The sequence below is a fragment of the Condylostylus longicornis genome, unplaced genomic scaffold (genome assembly GCF_029603195.1).
Source record: "Condylostylus longicornis isolate FDR11 unplaced genomic scaffold, ASM2960319v2 ptg000163l, whole genome shotgun sequence".
NCBI lineage: Eukaryota > Metazoa > Arthropoda > Insecta > Diptera > Dolichopodidae > Condylostylus > Condylostylus longicornis.
This window is the reverse complement of record NW_026578131.1, coordinates 193,297-216,622: the sequence shown is the minus strand read 5'-3', so window position 1 is coordinate 216,622 and position 23,326 is coordinate 193,297. Positions and strand designations below refer to the sequence as shown.

Sequence of the window (23,326 nt, the reverse complement as noted above, 5' to 3'; positions counted from 1 at the left end):
GTCTTATTGCACTTGTGGAATTGGCATCGACAGTTGAGCATTATTTGAGAGCCTGGTCACAGTGTACATGCGGGCAACAAGGTTGTCGATGGAATGAAGGGAATGTAAAGCGGCTTTCACTGGTAGGACAAAAAATGTGCCGTCATGCGAAGGTGTTTCTTCCATCACGCCTGCAAAGTTAACCGCGGACTTGTGGAGACGGATAGAGACCGGATTCGTACTATTGCATTCGGCAACTGCTGTTCTCTTAGGGATATCTCTAGCTTTATGACTGCAAGAAGGATATTATAGGCAGGAACGTGGTGAGGCTAGAGTAAGTCCCTAATTTGTGGTTTAGCCCGGGGGATATGAACTCTGCCCACGTTTGATTTTCTTGGAATCTAAGAATCTAAGAACGTTAAATTGAGAAGTTGGCTTCGATTCGGGAAACAAAATTGTATTGGATTGATTGTTCGAAGGATGAAATTAATTACTCATCAAATATTTATATTTTTTATTTATATTTATTAAATATTAGAACTATTGCTTGGACGCCAGTCTTAAAATGATGAAATGATATTTGATTGGAACAAACCATGCTTGAAGTGTTCAAGAGCATTGAAAACTAAACAACTGCTTTAATTAATTATTCCAAATTCCTTTATTATTCCTTTTCAGAATACTTTTCTTAATAGTAAGCGTTAATTGAGTTTAAATTTTCCTTTTCCAACATTTAACAACATGAATGAACAACTGTTCATTCATTCATAAATATTTTTTTAGATTATGTCAATCTTTTAAAGTAACTGTGTAGTAAAGAAAAAATATGTAATTCGAAGAAACAAATAAAAATTTTAGAATTTTGAAACACAAAACTCTTAAAATATTTTTAAATTCTAAAAAGAGATAACAAGTCGATCGAACCAATAAAAACTTCTACCCTATTTAATATTTTACTTCATTTTCAAATTATAAAAGAAATATTTTATTTTCTATTAAAGTCAAATATTAAAGCCTAAGGATATTAAAAGTCTGACTGCATATTTTATTTTTTTTTTGAATATTATACAGTTTGTATGTATGTAAAGTATGTTGTTATTATTATTATTATTATTATAGTTGTATTTCTTTTTCATATTTGATTTTTGACATTGGCAAAATGAATAGGAAATTTTTTCAAAATAAAGAAAAAATCTTGGAAAAAAAAACTGAAAGCAAAAAAAAACTAGAAATAGCTAGAAAGAAACATAATATGCTGTAGTACAAAAAAAAGGATATTTTTCAAGGACATAAGTTATACATCAATAGAAACAAAATATTATTGAATATTGTACCATTGGGTTCCCAATATTCATCTTGATCTTTTTTTGAACTTTTGTTTTGTAACATTTACACAAATACACAATTTTTAAAATACAATATGTTTTCTTCTTATATTTTTGTGATTATGAGCACCCCTTCCATCTTCTGCTTGCAAGAATGAAGTATTTTTTAATATAAGAATTTTGCCTTGTTCTGCATAAACTTATGATGTTTGTATGATGTTTGTATGCATGTAAATATAAAAATATTGCTGAATAGAATAAAATATACTAAGGACAAGGAGAAAGGCTAAAATTTTCTTTACAAATAGAAAATTCATATATGAATATGTGGGAACATACTGACATACACATTAGTTTAACAATTTCTATTTTGTATGATTTTTGTGTATTTGAAAATAAAATTTTGTATTTTTCCGAAGGATGCCATTAGATATTGGTTTTAAAGATTGGTATTTTTTTTGTTTTGTTTTTGGAAAATTTAATACATAAATATTGATGTGAAATCATGAGAAAATAAAATATTAATATGCTTCTGAATGCTTTTCACACATTTGTAAATTTTCTCAATATAAAAAAGAAAAATGTTTTTAATTTTCTTTGTTTAGAAAAAAATTTCAAAAAAACAAAAATTCTTTTCTTTATACAATAAAACATTTTTAGAATAATGAATTCTAAATGGAATGTAAAAAAGAAATTTTTAAAAAGAAATTTAATTACAAATTTTGGAATTCTTGTGCATTTTACTATAAATTAATCTGCATAAATATGCTTGTGTGTATAAGTATACAAAATTAGAAAATATTCAAAATTTCTGATTGTGTGAATATGGACAGGTAAATGTTCATAATTCAAATAAGTAATCACGTATTAATGAATGCAATTGCATATTTACAGAGAGAGTAGAAAAGTTGATTTCAAGAGTGGATATTGTAATACTCACCGTTTAACTTGCATCCTAGTTCTCAAAGAGTTTGTCTCCGAAAAAGAAATTAACACTAAGAGAATTTTATTCAGGATACGGTGTTCGTAAACGATATAAAAAAGGTTGAGAAAACAATTTAGCGGCGATTTCTTTAGAACTCAATGAGTGTATTTTGCTGAATCCGTTAATAATATTAATGGAACTAAAGTTTGAAGCTCTTGGTAAGATATTTAAAAAAATTCTTAAACTTAGTTCTTTGAGACGCTATGCCTAGAGAGTAGAGACATCAGATATTTACAAAAATAAATTGTAATAAATGGGCTTGTTCAATAAAACATAAATCTTAGAATAAAATATAAATCTTACCGTAAACTTTAAAAAGGTTTTATATTTTAGGTATTCCCGATTTACTTTTTCCCCTTTTTCTCAGACCCCTCTTGTGTCGACTCATAAGATCTCTTGCGATTTTCATCACCACCTACATTAGCGCAAAACCTAGGCCGTTGTCTTAAAGTCCCTTCCGAAGCATCTCAGACGTAAGCGAACCACTTCCTTGCGTTTACACAGCAAGTGCTTCGTCATTTCCTTCTCTTCTAGGCAGAGACAGCGGATCTCACCATCCGCTTTGTCCATTCTTTTCTGATAGACCATCGAGTGCCAATACTCAGGGAATACACTCGCGTATAGATTTAAATCTGAGTGACCAAGTGTAGTTGGCTTCCGTTCTCCCGGCTCCAAGGGAGATGTAAATTTTTTGAGTGAGATAGGCCCGAGCAATTATTTCAATGATCGACTCTGGCTCTTTTCTCGCAATCATTCAGGGTACGCAGGACTGTTGTCCTCGGTATCCCAAACCCCCAAAACAGGCCTCCGGCCTAATAAAAGGAGTTATCGCTCTCATTTCCGTTTATGCCGTAGTGTCACGTAACTAACATGAAAGTTACCTTGTTATAGGTAGCTAGGACGCAAAGGCTACCTAAGGTAATCAACGCATTTCTTTAGCAGTTTGGATCACACTACATCAGACGAAAGGGTCCCAAGAACGGCCTTACTATCCGTTACCTGCTCATCCTTCTAATAAACTCTAAAGCACACATTTCAATATTGATGAAAAGTGCCCAAGGGTCCTTGTGATATTTACGTGCTCGCCGGACACGCCTACGCCCAGTTACTGCAATTAATTAGAACACCAAAAAAACTTACATGAATAGAATTTGAAGTATTTTATCATAGAACTCGACCATTATCCAAGCTGTATTGCAGTTCTTTCCTTATAAATAATTTTTTCTCTGTTTATTTTAGTTAGTAGGAAAACATTGGTTAGTGTACAGATTAAAAATAGCCATACTAGTGTAAAACGGCGTCATATTCATACCTACTGTTTTTCATTATTGCAAATTTTTGAGGTAAAGGCCATAATTTCCACAATGTTGTGTGTCTGTCGCTGTAAAGTTCAATTACAAAGAATTAAAAAGTTGTCTTTATTTTGATTTTTATTCTTTTTTATATTTTTCAACGTTTATATACCTTTTTTATTATCTTTTTTTATCATTTTTTTAACATATTTTTAGTTTTTTATTATATTTTTCTTATTGGTTTATTTTTTATTTTATCTTTCTCTAATATATGTATATATATAATTTTTTTTCTTACTTAATTTTTTGTATACATATACAATTATTTATATATGTAAATTTATTATTTATTTTTTTGTTTTTTTTTTTTTATTTTTGGAAACACAATATAAAAATTTTTTATTCTATTTTTTACATGTTTTTTTTTACATATTAGCCTATGTGATTTATCAATATCCGTTTAGTTGACTGTCCGACGATAAAAATGAAAATTTAATAAAAAAAAATAAAATCTATATAACAACAATATGAAAAATCATCAAAAAAAAAATACAAAATAAAATTCCTTTTTTCTATCATAAATTTTTTTGTCTCTTTCTAATAATTGAAATGAAATCATTCAGTTTTTTTCCCTTCTCTTCTCTCATCGTTTGCATTGTATTTTCTCGTTCTATTTCGTATTCAGTTTTCATTACGATATTATATTCTCTGTTTAGCCTTTCCATTCTTGCTAATTAATTGGTAATCAACGCAACAAATAGCTCGAACATAAAAAAATATAGAGTTAAGTTCTTCTTTGTTTGTTTGTTTGCTTGTTTGCATTCCAATTGTTGTAATTGTTCATATTTTCGCAAGCAAACCAACGTTCCAAGTTCATTAAAATAAAATTTTTTTGAAAATTTATTACTTCCCTTTAACTCTTTTTTTTGGAAAAATAAACAAAGCCTTTTCCGAAACTCTTTTTCAAATTTTTTTTAACACTTGGTAGAAGATTGCATTCTTAACATGCCTTGTTTTTGAATTTTTTATAGTTTTTTTTGTTTTTTTTTTTTTTTTGTGAAATTTTCAGCAATTTTTTATCCAATCAAAAATACGTAATAGAATTTTTGAAAACTTTCATAAATTTCATATTTTTTTATACTAGATGTCGGGCCAATCTGTTGTCTTAATAAAACTAAGAAATAATCCTGTTATATAGAATGGAAAAAATAAATAAAATGGAAAAGTTAACAAAATTATTTAGAATTTTAATTTGAGTGTCTATTTTGTAATTTCTCTATGAATTTCTTAAGTTAATAGGGTTTTTGCAATTTTCGGCATAACGTTGAAGCGACCGGTTATTACAAGATAATATAATTAGTTTCGATTTTTGGTATTTAGTTTAAAATAAATGAAAAATTCGGTATTATGTTATGCATGTTTTCATATAAATTATTAAATTATGACATCACTAAAAGTAATGTAATTTAAAGAACATGTTGTAGAAAAAATTTCATAAAATAAATATTAACGTTAATAAAATTTAATTATGTGCATTGAAATTGCGGTTTTATTAAAACCTCAAATATAATTTAAATTAAATTTTTATTACTATATTTACAGGAACGGTTTAATGGTTAATAACTGCTTAATAAAAATGCTTAATAATTTAAAACTTACAGTTCTGAAGAATTTAATATATTCCTGTAGTTGGTTTTAAAATTTCAAATAAAAATTAAAGAACTTGGAAGCCTTTTATCTATACACTGAAACTTAACCGGTTTATCTGAACAAATCTAGTGAAATTCGTGAATTTTCTTAGCTTTTTGTTAAATATACAATTTGAAATTTACTTACCCTTACAAGGATATAAATTGTGCCCGAATACTTGGTCAGATTCCATATAGCAGCCAAATTGATATGGCCGCCGTTGTATCTGTGAGATTTTCTTTAGAACCTTCACGTTGGAGAAATAAGACAAATCATAAAAACTGAAAGTAAAATATTTTTTTGAATTCTTTAAATTTTCAAATTCGAAACAAATTAAAAAAATAATAAAATTATTTAATTAAAAAATAAGAATTTAAAATTTTGCATACTTTTAGGCGATTCAGTTTTTTACCCCCAAATTTTTAAAAATAGGATTCATAATATTTTAGATATGTATATGTCATTCATCTAATAATATCTAACTATTCATTCATATTAGCTAGGATCAAGTTTTGGAACAAAAGATTTATTAATAAATATTCATAATTAAATTAAAACGGGGATGTCAGTAAGGATTGAAAAGCACTTAGCAGCAAAAGCGACAAAAATTATTTAATCACTTTCGATTAATGTAAAAATTTCATACTAAAAAGTTACAATTTAAATATGTAAATGTCTCCTAAACTCATAGAAACTAAAATTAATTTTTAAATTGAATTTTTCTTTTAACCCAAATTTTAATAGAATAAAATTATATTTTTAGAATGATTTTGAATAAATTTGAAGGCATAAAATAAAATTATGTCAAATGATCAATGTTCATTCAACAATTAAATTATGGTAAATTAATGTTAAATTTTTAAATTCTGTTATAGACTGGCAATAGACAGTACATTTAAATAAAATATAAAAAATACGGAAAAATTTCCTCAGAGGGAGAAAAAGGACTTGAAAACCGAATTAATATTTGTTACAATATATTTACGAAATTCGGCAATGAATAATTATCATTTCGAGGTTTTTCAGAAGGACAAACTGGTAAGAATATGCGACGAAATTTGGGATAAGTAGATAAACTAAATGCTTAAAAACGAAAGTGCAATCATGTATGTTGCTTTTGACGCCAACTGTCCTGTTACTCGATAGAGATGAGAGATCAGCTTGGTTGTCGTGTGAAGTTGGTGAATTTAGAAGAACATATGAGCAATAGTCGATTTAAATGGAATGCTTTAGGAGTGGAAATGAAGGTTTTTAAACACATCATCAGGAAATTTTTGAGATGAAAGTTATGAAATGATTGTGCCAGCCTGCGTCAGTTGTCCATTATGAGATAAGATATGCCATGGCAGCCAACAGTCTGTTAGTAAATCAATATGTGTACTGATGTCACAAATTGAAACATCGCTGCATTACTATGAATATGCATAAAGTCTTTGTACTTAGAGGACGCCTTCAACAACTTCAGCGTTGAAGTAATACTTAGGGCATATTGATCTTGGAGGTATTCTTAGGAACGCTGAAAGGTGGCTTTGAGAGCATTTTGTGAATTATAAAGGGTGATCGTATGTAAGGTTCGGAGACATTGGACAACCGGAGAAAATGAGAGGTCCGACAAAACCGACAGGATTCGGACCGAAGGTCTATACACCGACTATAAGCTTTTTGACAATTCCACCGTTGGGGAATTTGAGAAAAATTATATATGAGGAAATTATAAAAGAGGGGGAATTTTAAAAACTTGATCCTTTTAAATATCATTAATGAAACGAAGTAAGTTTCATTATAATTTCGGCAGTCAATGTTGTAATTAATTTTTTGTTGCTAATTGTTTTTTTTCGAGAATTTACCTACGCAAATTTAAAAAGGAACAATAAAAAATTTATGTAACTAGTACTATAAATAGGCAGAACAAAAGCAAAACATGGAAAATAAAAATAATTTTTTTTTTTACATTTAATTTACGTACACACAAAATATTTACGTAATGCATAATTACCTGAAATTAAAATAATTAACAATGAACGATACGATAATAATTGGAGCATAAAATTCCATGAATTTTTATAACTACTAAAAAGTAAATAATTATTCGTCGTTGACACTCTGGATGACATTTTAAATTTATCTAAAATTGATGATAAACTGCTAGCACTACTATTGCCATGTTGCATTGCAGCTGGATGTTCACCATTAATTACATGAACAATAACACTAGCTGATCCTATATATAAAAATAAAAATTAAATGAGAGAAAATGGAAAATTTTTAATATAATTTTTGGCATCTCTTTAAAGTAAAATTTTTAAATTTATTATAATGCGGTTGTAAAAAATTTATAAAGTAGTATTTAAGCAAATTATTTCATTAAAAAGGTTGTTGACTTATCAATATAGCGAACCAGATAAAAAAGGAAGCATTATTGTTTTGGTTACGAATGTACAATATTGCAAACACAATTATGAATTCATTTAAACTGAATGTATAGTTATGCTCTAGAAGTTAATTATTGTGATTTATAATAATTTCGTGATTCAAGGCGAAAAGTAAAAGTGCGGGAGGGGGAAGTCATCACAATGTCAAGTCAATTTTATCAAATTGACCCCATCTCATATTATTCTGAATTAATTTTGTTCAGAAATATCAGGTTTAATGTTTTTTATACTGCAAAAGTATTTTTATTAATTATGATGTAAAATAACACTATTTGGTCTCTATTTTGTTTTGTTTTGGTTTACTAAAGTTATTGTGTAAAATGTCGGTTTTATAGCATTAAATTATTATGGTGACAGTTTGTGGTTACGAGAGAAGAAACAAAAAAACAGAAAAATAGAAAAGTTGTGTTATCAAAGGATGCAAGTTACAGGAGAAATTAATTTTTTTTTGTTTTTACAATTATTGCGGAAAAGAGATAACAAAATAATTTTATTTAAATAAAATATAAAATTTTTTATTGAATTTTTTTCTCATTTTTTTAATTAAATAAACTTTTGTAACATGATAACTTAATGATACTGAATTTTTTGAGGTTAGAATTATTTATTTCCCGTTTTATTGGAAAATTTTTAAATGCAAGATTGAAATTCATTTCCATATTTGTAAATACTGACTTTTAAGATAAAGAATTTCTTAGAAATAAGAGAATTAAGAGAAAGAATCTCTTAATGGATTACGAAATTCTCTAGATTGGTTTTGGAACAAATTCTCTAGAATATTCTGAATTAGTTCGTCATATATCGGCCCACTAATTGATAAAGTGCATTTCTGGCTAATACACTAATTCTAAAGTGTAAATTTAATTTACTTCATATTTAAAAATTTCAATTCCACATATGTGCACTGATCGAGGGGAATTACTAATTAAGAATATTAATTTTATGATTGTTAAAATTTGATTTCAATTTTTTTTGAAAATTATAATCGCTTCATTTTGCATTTTTCATTCAGCTTAATGCATTTTTGGTTTCAAATATTCTAGTGGTTTTTCCACGAAAAATATATGAAAATTTTTTTTCTCATATTCAATTTTTGGTTTCAAATATTCTAGTGGTTTATTTCAAAAATAATACCATTGTGTTTTTATCAAAAATAATTAATATAGTGTAATAGCTTTCATAATACTTATTAATTTATGGTTATATAAATTGAAAGTTGTGGTTTTAAAATATCTTTTGAAATTGAGTATTATTAAATATTGATAAATTATATTGGGAATGACATAATTATTAAGTCTTAATATTGTAAATAAGTCCTCAATCCCGAAATCAGTTTTGCATTCTTACTTGTGTTTTGAATTATGGGAATTTTTTGAAAATTTCGGAAAGAAATCTTGGTCCTGAACAATTAGAATTTGTGTGGTTCAATTAATGACATATACTGAAATAAAAAGAAATCTTAAATTTATCATTTCATCAATAAATTTATGAGAAGCTCAATTTTTAAAACCTATTTAAAATATTTAAAAGTATTTTTATTATTTAATTTTTAAGATTTTTAATATTAAAATAATTCGTGTTCCAGCAGCTATATTTTCACCTTTACAAACGTACATGTACATTGCAATATATGTACATTGCAAGTATATAAAAGTGCCAACATCAAAGACGTCTTTATGCAGGATTATACGTGCAAGAATAAAAAATTTATACGTGCCAATATTGAAAAGATTTTTCTTTTAAATGCCAAAAACACCATTCTTAATATTCGCTATTTTTTTTTTAAATTGTCAAAACTCATCACCACCACCTAGGTTATCTGAACATTCAAAAATACAAGATGTTTCAAAATTTTATGAAAATTTCAAATAATAGACAAAAACTTAATTTGTGAGAGTAACACTTCTTTGCAACTAGGATACTTTAAGCTGAGGAAAACAAGAAATTCACTTCTTTCTCCTTCTCTCTTAATTTTGATTAAAATGAAAACATTTATTGGTAAAATGATAAATTTGGTAATCACTTTAAGGTTTGGAAAATGTTTTTTAAAAAAATTTTAACTTTCATTAGAAACAGGATGCGAAAATATTTAATTTTTGTCTTTGTAATTGATAATAATAACTATAGTATCCCCGGAAACAGACACATTTATAATTTTTCCATTATACATAAAAATTTCGTGTTTCCAATTTAAAACTTGTTAAAAGTAGTGAATATAATAGCAAGCAGTGCACGATCTTAAACAAAATTATCTTTTAAAATTGAAATAAGTACCCCAGTTTTCCTGGGAACAACATCATTCGTATTATAAATATCTATAATCTTTTAGTACTATTTCACTATAAATTCTTAAAATAGTAATTCTTGGATCAACTCCTAAGAGTATATTATGTATATAGATTTGATTTGATTTACGAAAACAAATAAAAAAGTATAGAAAAAGAAATTCTAATATTCTACTGTAGTAGTTGTTTCCCTTGATTTTTAGCAAATAAAAAATCAAAATATTGGAATGAAATGGTACTTTTTATTACATTATCTTTTTGGAAAGTATCTAGAGCTATATAAACTTTTTACTGAAATATAAAATTGAAAACGATTGATTTGATGTTTTTCTTTTTGTTTTCTTCTCGATATTTCTAAATTTCTAGCAAAAAACAATTTTTTTTTTTAGTTAACGATTTTATGAACTCACTTATACTTTTTAGTACTTTTTTCAAAAATTTTTAGAAAAGTGTTTAAGTTTCACACTATCCGCCCGCCTGTCCGTGAATACGTTTTCAAAATTTCTGCACGCATTAGGAAAGGCAGCTGAAATTGTATATTCTTCTAACTAATTCTATATTCTTTTAACTTATTTTTGTGAAAAAAAAATTCCGCCCCCTAGAAAAATTCTGAAAATGACATTTTTTAACTACTTATTTTAACGAACCCACAAACACTTCTTTTAAGTTCTGCAAAAGCAAAAATTAATGACTGGATTTTTCCGTCTTGAAATTTCATAGTTTAATTCTCAATTGTCACTCAATGAGGGCCTGTATTCGACCATTATATTAAGGCCTCCTTATTTTTTTTTTTGTCACATCCTAAATGTATGCAATCATTTGAAATATTTTGGTATTGGATTGAAAGTGGTTTAAAATGTAACAGATTGTTTTTACAAGTAGTATTTTCACTTGTTCAAGGGAAAAGTGCTGCATTAAAAAACATTGGTTTTTCCCATCTTCATTCTATTTGGTTGTATTGTTTTGCTCTGGAATTTAAATTCAAATAATCGTTTTCATGCTCCAAAAACTCCTTTTGGAAAATATTATAATTTTACTATAGATTACATTTAATATTTGTTTTTTTTATTTTCATTATTTTTTTTCTTTAAATTTTTCTCTAAAAACGCTCTTTCCACACTTTTATATTTTTAGTTTAGTGTAAAGAAAAAATGGTCGATTAAATGTCTGATTGTACTTTAAAAAAATGAAAAATACATAGTAGAAAAAATTAAGAGTATGAAATGAAATTGGTCCGATCAACTTTTAAGTGTTGTGAAGCGTAAAATAATTTCTTTTATTTTTTCTTTCGATATTTCGATGAAATTTTTGAATTAACAAGATTCTTTAAGATGAAAACGTTTTAAGCTAAGCTCCTGCCTTCAAGGAATAAAGAATTTTTTTTTATTTTTGAAAATTTTCAATACACCAAAAATAATTTTTAAATTTCATAGTACTAAGAAAAACAAAAACAAAATTTGAAAAATTTTATGTAGAATTTTTAGTGATTTTAAGAGCATCTGGGACGTCGAGTTGCTTCAAGTGTAGAGAATTAAACATTATAAGTAGCTTTACAATTTAAAAGAAGTTATACTTGAATAAGTAATAATATTTAAGGTTTATGACTCTTACACAAATTTTTGTATGATGATGAACAATAAATAGAGTGTAAGAATATTTTAGATTTTTTTCGATCAAATGTTCTGTGTTATTCAAAATGAAAAAGTTAATGTTGTATGTGCCGTGAATTTTAAATTTAATAAATCGATACAAAAGATTATAAGGTCATACTATTCATAGAGTAGTTCGGAATTTTCATAATATATGTAACTGAAATGAAAGATCAAATTGGGATTGATATTTTTTACTTGAGTATAATTTAATATAGCAGAATCATAAATTATATTCTAGTGCTAATTAGAATTATTTTCAATGTTCAATATAAAAGATGAAATTTTATACATGAATTTTTATTTACAAAACTTAAAATTATTTCGAATTGCAAGTGATTTTTCCTTTCATAAAATTACTTGCTTCAATATTTGCCTCATTGTTGCCATGATGCTAAAGTTAAATTGTTATAAATGTAGATTTACGGGAAGAATAAGATATCATGTATGCATCCTTGATACCTTCTAATTTTCAAAAAAAAACTCTAATTATTATGAAAGAAATTAATTTAAACAAATTTTTTTTACGAGTACTTGTTAAATTTTTTTTTGTGAATTGTTCAAGTGAAAAGTGAATTTAAAACTCTTACCGCATTACGATAAATTTAACACACGTGCCAAACCAAAAAAGAATTACATGAGAAAAGGTCACGTTAAAGACAATAAAGTTGGGTCAAACCAATGGTTTGTATTGTAGCACTTTTCCCTTCAACAGGTGAAAATTCTGCTTTTAAATACAGTTTATGTGCACCTATCACAGTATTAAAATTATTTTCATTCATATACAAAACTATTTCTAGGATTGCATATATTTAGGATGATGCATACATGGAGTCTTTGAAATAAAGCAAAAATTAGTATAAAGTGGGGTTAACATAAAGCTCGATTTTAAGGATTAATTGTATGAGTTAAGAAAAATAATTATATTTTTTAATGTCATGGAATTTACCGTTAGCTTTTTGCGTTTATAGAAATTTAAAAAAGCTTGCGGTTTCGGAAATATAAGGTGTCAAAAATTGAAATTTTACGAATTTCAAGAGGTGATAACTTGAGAGGAGGTGGAGATGGAAAAAAATTTTCTACTAACAAAATAAACTATTTATTAATATCTAAAAGGTCCTAAAGCTTCTACAATCTGGGGTCTAGAAGAAAAACGACATCAAAAATTTGGAAAAAAAGGACTTTAAATAACGGTAAATTTGAGCGGCCATTTTGTTTTTCTTAAGTTGAACTATAGTATACCGCACAAAGCGAAGCAAGCCACTGCCTTTCTGCGTTTGCAAAATTTCAAAAATGCTTATGGTTTCATTGCAACAAATATTTAAAAAAGGCCATTTTTAAGGTTTTGGGGGGGTATAACTTCTAGAGGGGGGGAGATAGGTAAAAATTTTGTTCTACGGAAATAAGTTTCTAGTGAAGATCTATGTACGTATTAAATTTCAGCTTTCTATCTTCAAAGGTGTAGAAGTTTTGTAAACAGACACACGGACAGACGGACGGACGGACGGACAGAGTGAAACTAATAAGCACTTTTTTCAAAAAATTTTTTGGAAAAGTGCTAAAAATTAGCAACGTTTAAGAAAAAATAAATGAGGAAATTATTCTTTCTTAACAAACAACAAAATTAAATATTTTGGTTGAGGAAGTTGGAAAAAAATTTTATTTTTTAAAATTCAAAAAAATTTTTTTTCTTTTGGTATAAAGCCAAAAATTTAAAATTTCTTTTAAGTAGTAATTAGATTTTCATTTTGACTTTTGAAAATACTTCATAATTTTGTGGTTCACCTTTCAATTCTGTGCATAATTTTATATTTTTAGTCATCAATACTTTTACCATTTTTGGTAAATAGTAAAAGGATTTTCTTGCATTTAAGAATTTTTGTAGAATTTCTTATTTTATTTTATAAGTGCACAGTTTCCACTTTTGACATTAATTATTTGTAGTTGGGTTTTCCTCAATACAGTGTCCAATGTCTTTCTAATTTTCGAATTTCGAATTAAAAACAATTGACAATTAAATTTCTCTTAGCAATGTGCAGACATAATAGAGAACACGGAAATTCAAATATTCGTCATACAATTTCATTATTTCCGTTCAAGTGAAAAGATCGGAACGCAACGTGTAATTAAAATTGTAATAATGAGAAATAAATTACTGGTTTATTGCGATTATTTTATAATTTCCCATTTAAATTCTATAAAATTACTAGAGGTAAACTATATTTAAATTTAAAAATATTTCAATGAACTGTTGGCAAAATATTAATTTTTATTTTGTATGAGTACCAACCAAGTTCCATTGTAAATATTTGATTCAAAGGAGTTCTTATAAAGGAATGTTATGTAGGATAAAACCAATAAAAAATTATTAAAATTTTAATTTTTATTTTTTTGCTTGTTTTATTTAAATATTGTTTAAAAAAATAAAAACATAAATTTTTTTTACCTGAATTACTCGGTGAACATGTATAATTCCCTGAATCCATAGCAGTTGCTTTTGTTATTAATAATCTACTTGTTTTTGTTGAACGCTCTGTATAAACATTAATTCCACGCCTTTGTGAATAATTTAATACACGATTACCCTTATACCAATATATAAATGATGGTGCAACAGGTGATTGCATTACAACACATGTTAAATTTATGTTACTACCACTTTTTATAAAGAGTTCTGTATTCCCAATTATTTTTGCTCTAGATACTAAAAGAAATAAAATGAGAACAAAAAAAAAATTAATTTATTTATTTTTAATTATTATTTAACAAATGTGTGTGTGTAACTTCTTTCTTTAGCATACATAATGGGGTAAAATATTAAAACATTTCATTAACCCATTTATTCCTAGTGTATAACTATGGACTTTTAGGTGTTATACAAAAATTTTGCTTTTTCATTATTGCTTTTATTGTAAATGTGTTTAAAGGTACCTGAAAAAAAATTATTTAATTTGGAAAATATGGGTTAATCATATTAAGTAAGAGTATAGTATTTTTAATGGAACCCAATGCGTCAAGAGGACATCTTTTCCAGGCTACCACAGTCATTCGCAACTTATTGTAGTCTTTCAACGCTCCCGTCCATGTTATCCCTGTTCCAAGTATAAAACTACAGATATACTAAAGGGAATTGGACAGCAGGAAAAAGCATTTGCGAGACCGGGCACCCAGTATCAGGAAGTCGTAAAGAATGTGCACGGCGGTTTCATCACAGTTCCCGCAATATCTGTACAAGGCGGAGTCCGGTTATCTCAGCTTATGCAGGTGGTATTTTATTACTTAAAGAAATTTACAACAGCACATCCCCGGTTTCTATCCATATTTAATGACTCCGCGGTTAACGTTGCCGAGCTTTGATAAGCTTTATTCCACCCTAATGTGCAAAGATTTTGTGCGTTCCCATTTGTTATTTCCAATTTTGAGAGCCAGGTAATTAAAATTTACCCTATACTTTAATATCTTCGATAGTAAATACAGTTCAGAGAGTTTTTAAAAATTTAAAAAATTTTCTTTTTGTGCTAAATAGCTACAATTTTTTTTCAAATCATACTTTTATCCTTTACCTGTAGTATCTTAAAAGCTAAATTTTTTTTTCATTCTGTATGAGATCATTTGCTCAACCTTTTAATACTTTGTATTTAAAAATTCTGATTTAAACAAGTGAATTTTTTTTTCTTTCTAGAGTTTTTAAATTTAATGAGAATAAAATCGATGTTTCTTTGTATTAAAGAAAACAAGAGAAAAGATAATTTTTCCTTAAAGACCTAATAATTAGTTTCAAATAGAAAATTGTTTTCTTGCTATTCATCGTAACTCCATAAAGGGAAAGAACATTAAAATAAATATAAAGGTTTTAAGATTATGAATAATGCGAACAGAAATTGAGACCCCGTATACTTCTTCGAAGTTCACGCATTTTCGACAAATAGAAAAATTGGACTCAAAAAGTCTCATGAACCAAATACAAATATGAATCAAATAAATTGCGGTTTGTCAAATTTTTAGAAAATAATATAAAGTGAGGCAGCCAAATGGAGGAGGACGACACCATGGAGCACTTACTGTGTGAGTGCGAGGCGGTTGCTTGCCTGCGACTGAGATCCTTCGGGGGGGCTTTGTGACCCCAGGGAAGATCTCGCAGCTTGATGTAGTTGCCATACTCCAGTTTGTCAGGGACTTAGGAATAGAGCTAATGTAGGGGGAATGGGAATCACAAAATATCCTATGGGTCGACTTGAGGGGGCCTAAGGGCTTTGGTCCCCGTGGAAAAAAAAAAAAAGCCGCCCAATCTATGCCAATCTATCAACTTTTCTTTGGATGTCGAGAGTATAATAGCATTCTGTTTCTTTTGACCGACAGCATTGCAAGAGGCACCAAATTTTGGATGTTGAGTTTTCGGTGGGCACGCACTCCTCCCTTGTGCGTGAATAAACTACTCTGTCTGTCTGTGGGTTGTGTGTGCACGCGTTTATATCAAGTTCGGCTGAACCCATTTTGATGAAATTTTATATGTGAGTTTATTGTGGCTATGGCACGGCTTGATAAACTTTTGGGATACATCAGACGTCTAGAACTGGACCTTTTTGCCGGCCAATTTCACATTTTTGCGTGTAACAAGAGAAATAATCAACCAATTTTTTTGAAATGTGAATAAATGTGGGATGCTAAAACAATCAATTTGTAAATATTTTGGAAAGATCAGGGATCGGAAACCAAATTGACGGCCGTTTTTATATTTTTACCATATCTATGGAACAGAATTTCCTGAAATTGTATATATGAGTACTGGTTGATATCGAAATTAGCTGGTGAACTTTTCAGGAAATCCGGGTAGAAGAGAGCGAGATTTTACTAAGAGCCAAATTTAAACTTTTCTAGGTATGTTACAATATATATTGCGTTTAGTTATATTCTGACCACATTAAATTTTTTTTATATCTGAGATTATATACTTGACATTTTATAATTGAATTATCCAAATGGATGAAAGGTTTAAAAAACCAAAAGTTCAAAGATGAGCACGTTTAAATTTTCCTTCTTGTTCAAGGATAATATTTTTGAGTTTTGGTAAAAAAGTTTTCCCTAAATATTTAAATTTAAAATAATTCCTAGCGTTTTTTTTTCCAGATTGAACTGATTTACGTCACTTCTAAAAAAATTAAAATCATAACGGTTTTATTTCCACCTGGATTCAAAAATTTTAGAAAAAAAGTAATAGTGCAAAATAATTTTTTTTGCGAATGCTATAATAATATAAAAAATGTCTTTAATCCATTCGCAACCATATGTGTTAACCCCACGAGGAAATATTTTTTTCCTATATGATATTCCATTTTTCTACTTTATTAAATTTAACGGTATTAAAATTTTTTTATTTTGTTTATAATGTTATCCTTTAGATTCATATTTTTTATATAGCGATAAGAGACGGAAGAAGAGAAGAATATTGAAAGCTATCGAAGGTGGAATTAAAATGTATTAGCGAAGATGATGAAAAACATGAATTTCGTATTATCAAAAATGGCCACCCATTCTGTTTTATTAATAATGAAGGCGAGAGTTTTTAAGATATTATAAAAATAGTATGCGCAATTCTTTACATTAATTCTATTTTAGGTTTTCTTCTGACAACCTTCATTGATTTGAATGAAAATTTTTCTACATATTACCCAACAAATGTATGTTGTTATGGTTAATTTACTCCAATAAGGGGATTTTACTCAGAAAATTTTAGAATTTTAGAAATTTTAGAATGGCATTTAACTTGATATATTCATATGTACCTAGCTATATTTCATTTATTTGAATTTAAAGTGAAATTATGAATTAAGTTGAAATTTCCTTTATAATTCATCATCAAATTCTATACGGCTAATAGTAAAATAATAATGAATGAAAGCATATTCCTAAATTTTCCGGATGTCTCAATAATTTCCGGTTCAAACTAATTTTTTTTATAGGTTTTTAACTTTTTATTTGTTTAGGAAAGTAGAAAAAACAAAGTAAATTTTTTTTTTCATAAATTCGTAGAATAGAAACATATTTTTATTTTCTTCCTACACAGTTATAAACTCACAACATCCTTTCATAAATTTTACATTAGTTTGTATAAAATAAAAAATAAAAATGAAATTTTGTTTAGAATATCGATTAATAGCTAGGATGAATTTGGTTTGATTTATTGTATTTTAACTTTTCGACGTCAAAGCATTTTAAATATTTAGGAAAAATAAAAGACCAATATAGAAACAAGACCAAGTTTTCAAAAAGAATAATAAAATTATAAAAGGAAATTCAAAGAATTTCAAGGCCAAAATTTATTCAAACTCTTTTAAAAAAAAACATCTGCTGCCAAGTTTTTGTGTAAGTGCCTATATACGTTTAGTGCCTATGTATGTTAGGCGTCCGTACGTGGGAAGGCATTTTTCCTTTAACTTTTTTTATTTTTCCTTTTAAAATTTTAATTCGTGTCATGCTATTTAATTTAAACATTTTACACATGAGCCCTGATTTTTATTAATTATTTAAGAGTTCATCAATATTAAGTATTGTAAAATCTTCTTGGAGTGTATCGTATAATAAATAATATTGGTAAATTGAGATTTTGAAATAGAATCAAATTTATTTTGGTTCTATTTCAATAGAATTTAATAAAAAAATAACTTAAATAAAATTTTTACAGTAACACTTGCAAAATAGAAACTTTTTTTTTCTATTATTGTCCTTCTCTTTTAGATATAAAAAAAACTCTTTCTCTTTTACTCTAAATTTTTTTCATGTCAACATTTTTCTTTTTATATCTCTTTAACATTTTCATTTAAACTTTCTGTGAAAAACGTTTTCCCAGAAATCGATAAAATATCAGGTACCGCAAAACATCATACTTTTAATTTATATATAGGTAGAAATTTTCCACATCATTTATCTTCATTTAATGCTTAAAAAAAATAAGAGCAAGAGAGATGATAAGGAAAATGTTGCAGAAAATAATAATAACAACACTAAATAATAATATGAACAAAAGAGAAACTAACTCCTGTATATAAGGAAAACTCTTTTTCTCATTATCGTAGTAAAAGTTTTCACCGCACTTAATAATATACATATTCTTATACTTTATATATTTTGCATGTATATTTTAACTTATAAATGAAACAAACCGAAAAAATAAATGTGATGTGAACAGCACATAGCCGACCATAAGATATATTGTCTAGCGAAAATGTTGCATAAGATCACTTATAAAATCATAAGGTGTCAAATTTCTGAGTGTAACGTTGGCACTTATAATGACCTCACATTCTGAGACTGTGATTGGAAGGGCCCAGAGTTCTCCGTTTGGAGGTTCAGACGTCTCTGTGGAAAGTCTGTGAAAAAGTCTCTGACTCCTAGAATCATGTACTGGATGTATCTGTCGATTGTTCGTCCAGTTGTTACATATACTTCTGTGGTCTGGTGGAGGAAGATATATCAAAAAATGACCCAGAACAAGCTCTCAAAATTGCAGGGAATTGCGTGCTTGGCTATCACTGATGCAATGGCAACGACGCCGACGTCTGCAATGGGGGTTCTGTTAAACTTGCCATCTTGAGGCTAGGTCCCAGTCTGGTATGGCTGCGCAAAGGATCGCTAGTCTTGATACTCGGAGATGTGGTGGGCTGGCGAACCATCCAACCGTGACTGGGGCTTTATCATACTCGGGTTGCTCAGGTATGCCCTGTGAGGAGCATGAGCTAAGATTCAATTTCGAGAGGTCCTTCAGGATCGTGTTTCGTAGAAGGGAAAGTTGGGAGAGGGATGGGAATGGGAAACCCCTGGATGGGCGAAGATCGAATGGCACACGGACGGATTTAAAATTTGATTGGCGTTGAACCTCTGTATACGCGAAAACATTCGTAGAGGATATGTGAGCAAGACTTTTAACAAATTCTCGGATATTCAGGCAGTGATCCGGGCGCTTAACTTTTACAAAATCAAATCGAGTATGGTGTGGGAATGTCTGCAGGCCCTAGTGGAACTTGGTAGAAAGAACAAGGTTATTCTATCGTTGGTCCCGGTGCATGTAGGTATTTATGACAACGAGGCGGATTCTCTGTAAACGGCCGACGATACACATGTGCATACACAGACCAACAGACATCTCTCTAAAAATGGTTTATTTACACTTTCCTAGCATAGAAAAATAAATTTTCGCCGAAAACTTGAAATGTAAAATTTGTTGCCATCACATAACCTCTTATTATATGCAAAGCGATCAGTAAAAAAAATTTAAAAAATTTGTTTCCGAAGAGAAATGAAAGTAAGGAGAATAGAGAAAAAAGGGAAAATAAAGAGAATAGTGGAACCTATCAGTAAAATGAAATTTAAAGTAAATTACAATTTGATTAGTAAAGTTTCAAGTTTTTAAATTTTATTTGTCATCTTTCGTTTTTCTTTGTTTTTTGTTTCATAATTTTTTAACGAATACAGAGTGATTCTTTAAAGTAAGGTTGAAATTTTGAAATAAATAATTTTGATTTTAAAAATTTGTTAAATCGTTAAAGTAAACTGGTATAGAGAACATTATTCACAAAATATTTATGAAATTTTTGGTTTTTTAAATAATTTAGGATAAATTAGGAGCATTCCCGTACTGTAGTGTTTCAGAAAGAACGTAATTAGCTTCACATTTATAATGCTATGATTTCACAAAAAAATTAAAGGATAACAATTCATTTTAATCAACGTCGAGTTCTAATTTTATTTATCGGTATCTGTTCGACTGTCGCACTGACATACGCACTGTATGTCCCAACGATAATTCATAAGCTAATTGAGCTACGCTCACCAAATTTTCACAAATCTTTTATAATATTAAATGCCGGAGCCCTATTTAAATAGGATGTGTTCGAAGCAGTGGTTCAGTTTTGGGCTGAAAAAGTGTGGAATATACAATAAAACTCTTAAAATTATTCATTCGTTCGGGTATCACAAAGCTGACACGGTCAACTCCACCTATTTTTGTTTGCATTTAAATTTCATTTTACATACTTAGATATTTTTATATTTAACTTTTATATTAAATTTTAAAATATTTTAATAAAAAAAAAAGGAGCCAAAACAACCAAGAAATAAAAACAAAAAAGATAAATCAAATTTATAAAAGGAATTGAAAAGTTTTTTGACCAAAATTTTTTGGTTTTAAAATTAATGAATACACACGGATAAAGAGAGTATAGACAAAATTTCTGAATAATAAAGAAAAGAGAAAAGAATTAAGAGTTAAAAAGGAGGATTTATAAACAAAAATTTTACTCTTGCTTTTTATATTACTAAAAAGATTACCTATATTATACTGTTATGCTGAATATTGAATGTAGTTGTTTATGTAGGTGAGTACATCTACATACATACATACATAGTTATTAAAAAAGTTTTAAACTTAATTGTGGCTTCAAATCGTTTTGTATTCATTAAAATATTTTAATTTTTCATCAAAATCTATGGGTAAAATATTTAATTTTAATACTTCTACTTTCTCAAGTTTTAATCTTTTCAATTTGAAATTTAATGAGTGAACGCAAATATTTCAATAAAAGCAAAATTACATAACTAATTTGTTTAGAATTCAATAAATCAAAAAATTAAAAAATTTTTTTTGAAAGAGTTACTTAAGTCATTTAGTCAATAATTTGATGATAAAAATATTCATTTTGTTCGATTAAGGAAATCAGAAATGTGATAATTGATAAATAAATTAAAAGTTTTAAATTTTTGAAATGTGATAAAGAATCAAAAGTATTCTTAATACTATCAGGTATTCTTTGCAGACTGTAGCTTGATTTTTGGGCTGGTAATGCAGCATGAACTAAAATATCTATTGTGCTCCCGCCCTAAGCCTCTAGTATCTTGCCTAATAACACTGTTTAATAAATCCAAACAGTCTGTTCTATTACAACAGATAAGGATTTTATTTGTGGAAATATTTTGTGTATTTCCATTCAATTATATTAATAATAAATATATATATACATACCAACTACATTTAAACTAAAACGTTGACTTATTTTTGGTTCCATTGATACTTGACATTCATAAGTACCGGTGTCACGTGGTTGTGGTGATGATATTTTTAATGTCCATTCTTCAGAACCATCTATATGTAATGATTGAAATCTTTGATCGCTAGTATATGTTAATATACCAACTGTTAGTAAATGTAAGTCCCTTTTACGTATCCATGATACCTGCTTTCATCATTAAATAAAAAAAAACAGAAAAATTAAAAAAAAAAATTGTATTATGGTTTAATGGAAGAAAAGAAAATTGTGAATTATAATTTGGCCTTCATATAACTTTTGTTAATAAACTCAAGTTTTTTTCGATCAGACGAAGTATAAACTAAAGAGAGCAATGCAAGTACATATAAATTCCGAATTGAGTTTATAAAGAATTGCACATGCATATATTACGAGTATTACAAATATAAAATAAAGCTAATCAAATAATCGGTTGTCCCAGATAAGACACTGTTCTCATATTAAACAATGGGCTATTTTGAAGTTTTTCGATTTTTCACCCCTACCATGATTTCTCGTTCGCGAAATTGTATTATTTTTCATAACAAAAATGAGAATGAAGACTCTCACAAAAAATTTGAGAATTTTGATTCTCATTCTCTTCTTTCGATATCGAAACATTATTTTTCTCTTTTGTATAAAAAATGTTTCAAACACACTGGAGGTTCGTGATATGACTCATTATCATTTACAATAGAATTTAGGAATTTTATTCAATAAAACCAAATGAAAGAAAGATTTAATTACTTACCGCTCTATCACCTAAATTTTTAACTTTACAATGTAATAATGCAGTTTGACCCACTGTAACCGTAACATCACGGCGTGTTGTATTATCAAAATATGGTTCAAGATATGGATTGTCCCAATAATGATGTGGTAATTCACTACATATTGTTTGGCTTTCTGCAAAAAGACAAAAAAAAAATATGAGAAATTAGAAAAAATGAAAACCCAAAAAATGTAAAAATTTTACTTTGAGTTGAAAAATCAAAGGAAAATTAAAAATTGAGTTTCGTAAACGCTTGATAAATTCCATGAAAAATTCTTTTTCGGCTAAGGTTTCATTTGAATGGAATTTTATTTTTCAAAAGAATCTTTAATAAAATTTTTTCTTTTTTTTAAATTTTACTTCAAATTTTTTGCATTGGTATTTAATTAAATAGAAAATTGTTATGTACCCAGTAAACTTTAATATTTTTTCAAAGAGAATTCAAAAATAGTCTATATATGACCCTTATATTAATTAGTATATGTAGTATGTGACTGAACAAAGAGAATGTATAAAAACTCAGAAAAAATGTACCTATTACAAAAGTAAGATACTTCGATTTTTGAAACAACTTGAAAGGATCCGTTTGGGGAGGATAACAATTCATTCAGCCAAATTATTTAATCAATATTAAACTTAAAAGAAAAATCATGTAATATTTCAATGAATAACAACTTACTTTAAACCTATCCTCTTTGTTACCATGTTATTTTACTTTAAAATAAAATGATGCATAATACAAAATCCTGACAACTTTTCAAAAATAATGTCAAGTATAAAATTTCAATTAACACTCAACTTGAGAAAAATTTAATTTTTTTTTTTAATTTGCATTCAAATCACATAATAACTTTTTCTTT

The 23,326-nt window shown here is 27.8% G+C and overlaps 1 protein-coding gene across 3 annotated transcripts in view; it reads right to left on the bottom strand.

Annotated features, from left to right (window-relative positions):
• Positions 1-4,133: 4,133 nt before the first annotated feature.
• LOC129616236 (limbic system-associated membrane protein-like) overlaps positions 4,134-23,326 on the bottom strand; it is a 92,196-nt gene continuing 73,003 nt past the window's right edge. Inside the window, exons 3-8 of one of the 3 annotated variants that reach the window (XM_055531767.1) lie at positions 22,446-22,600; positions 21,652-21,865; positions 14,083-14,340; positions 7,267-7,491; positions 5,418-5,551; positions 4,134-4,768 (exon numbers count right to left, since the gene is read on the bottom strand). In XM_055531767.1, the coding sequence (XP_055387742.1) occupies positions 5,520-5,551; positions 7,267-7,491; positions 14,083-14,340; positions 21,652-21,865; positions 22,446-22,600 (884 nt within the window). In that variant the 3' untranslated portion in view covers positions 4,134-4,768; positions 5,418-5,519. The other 2 variants (XM_055531769.1, XM_055531768.1) reach the window with 2 other exon arrangements.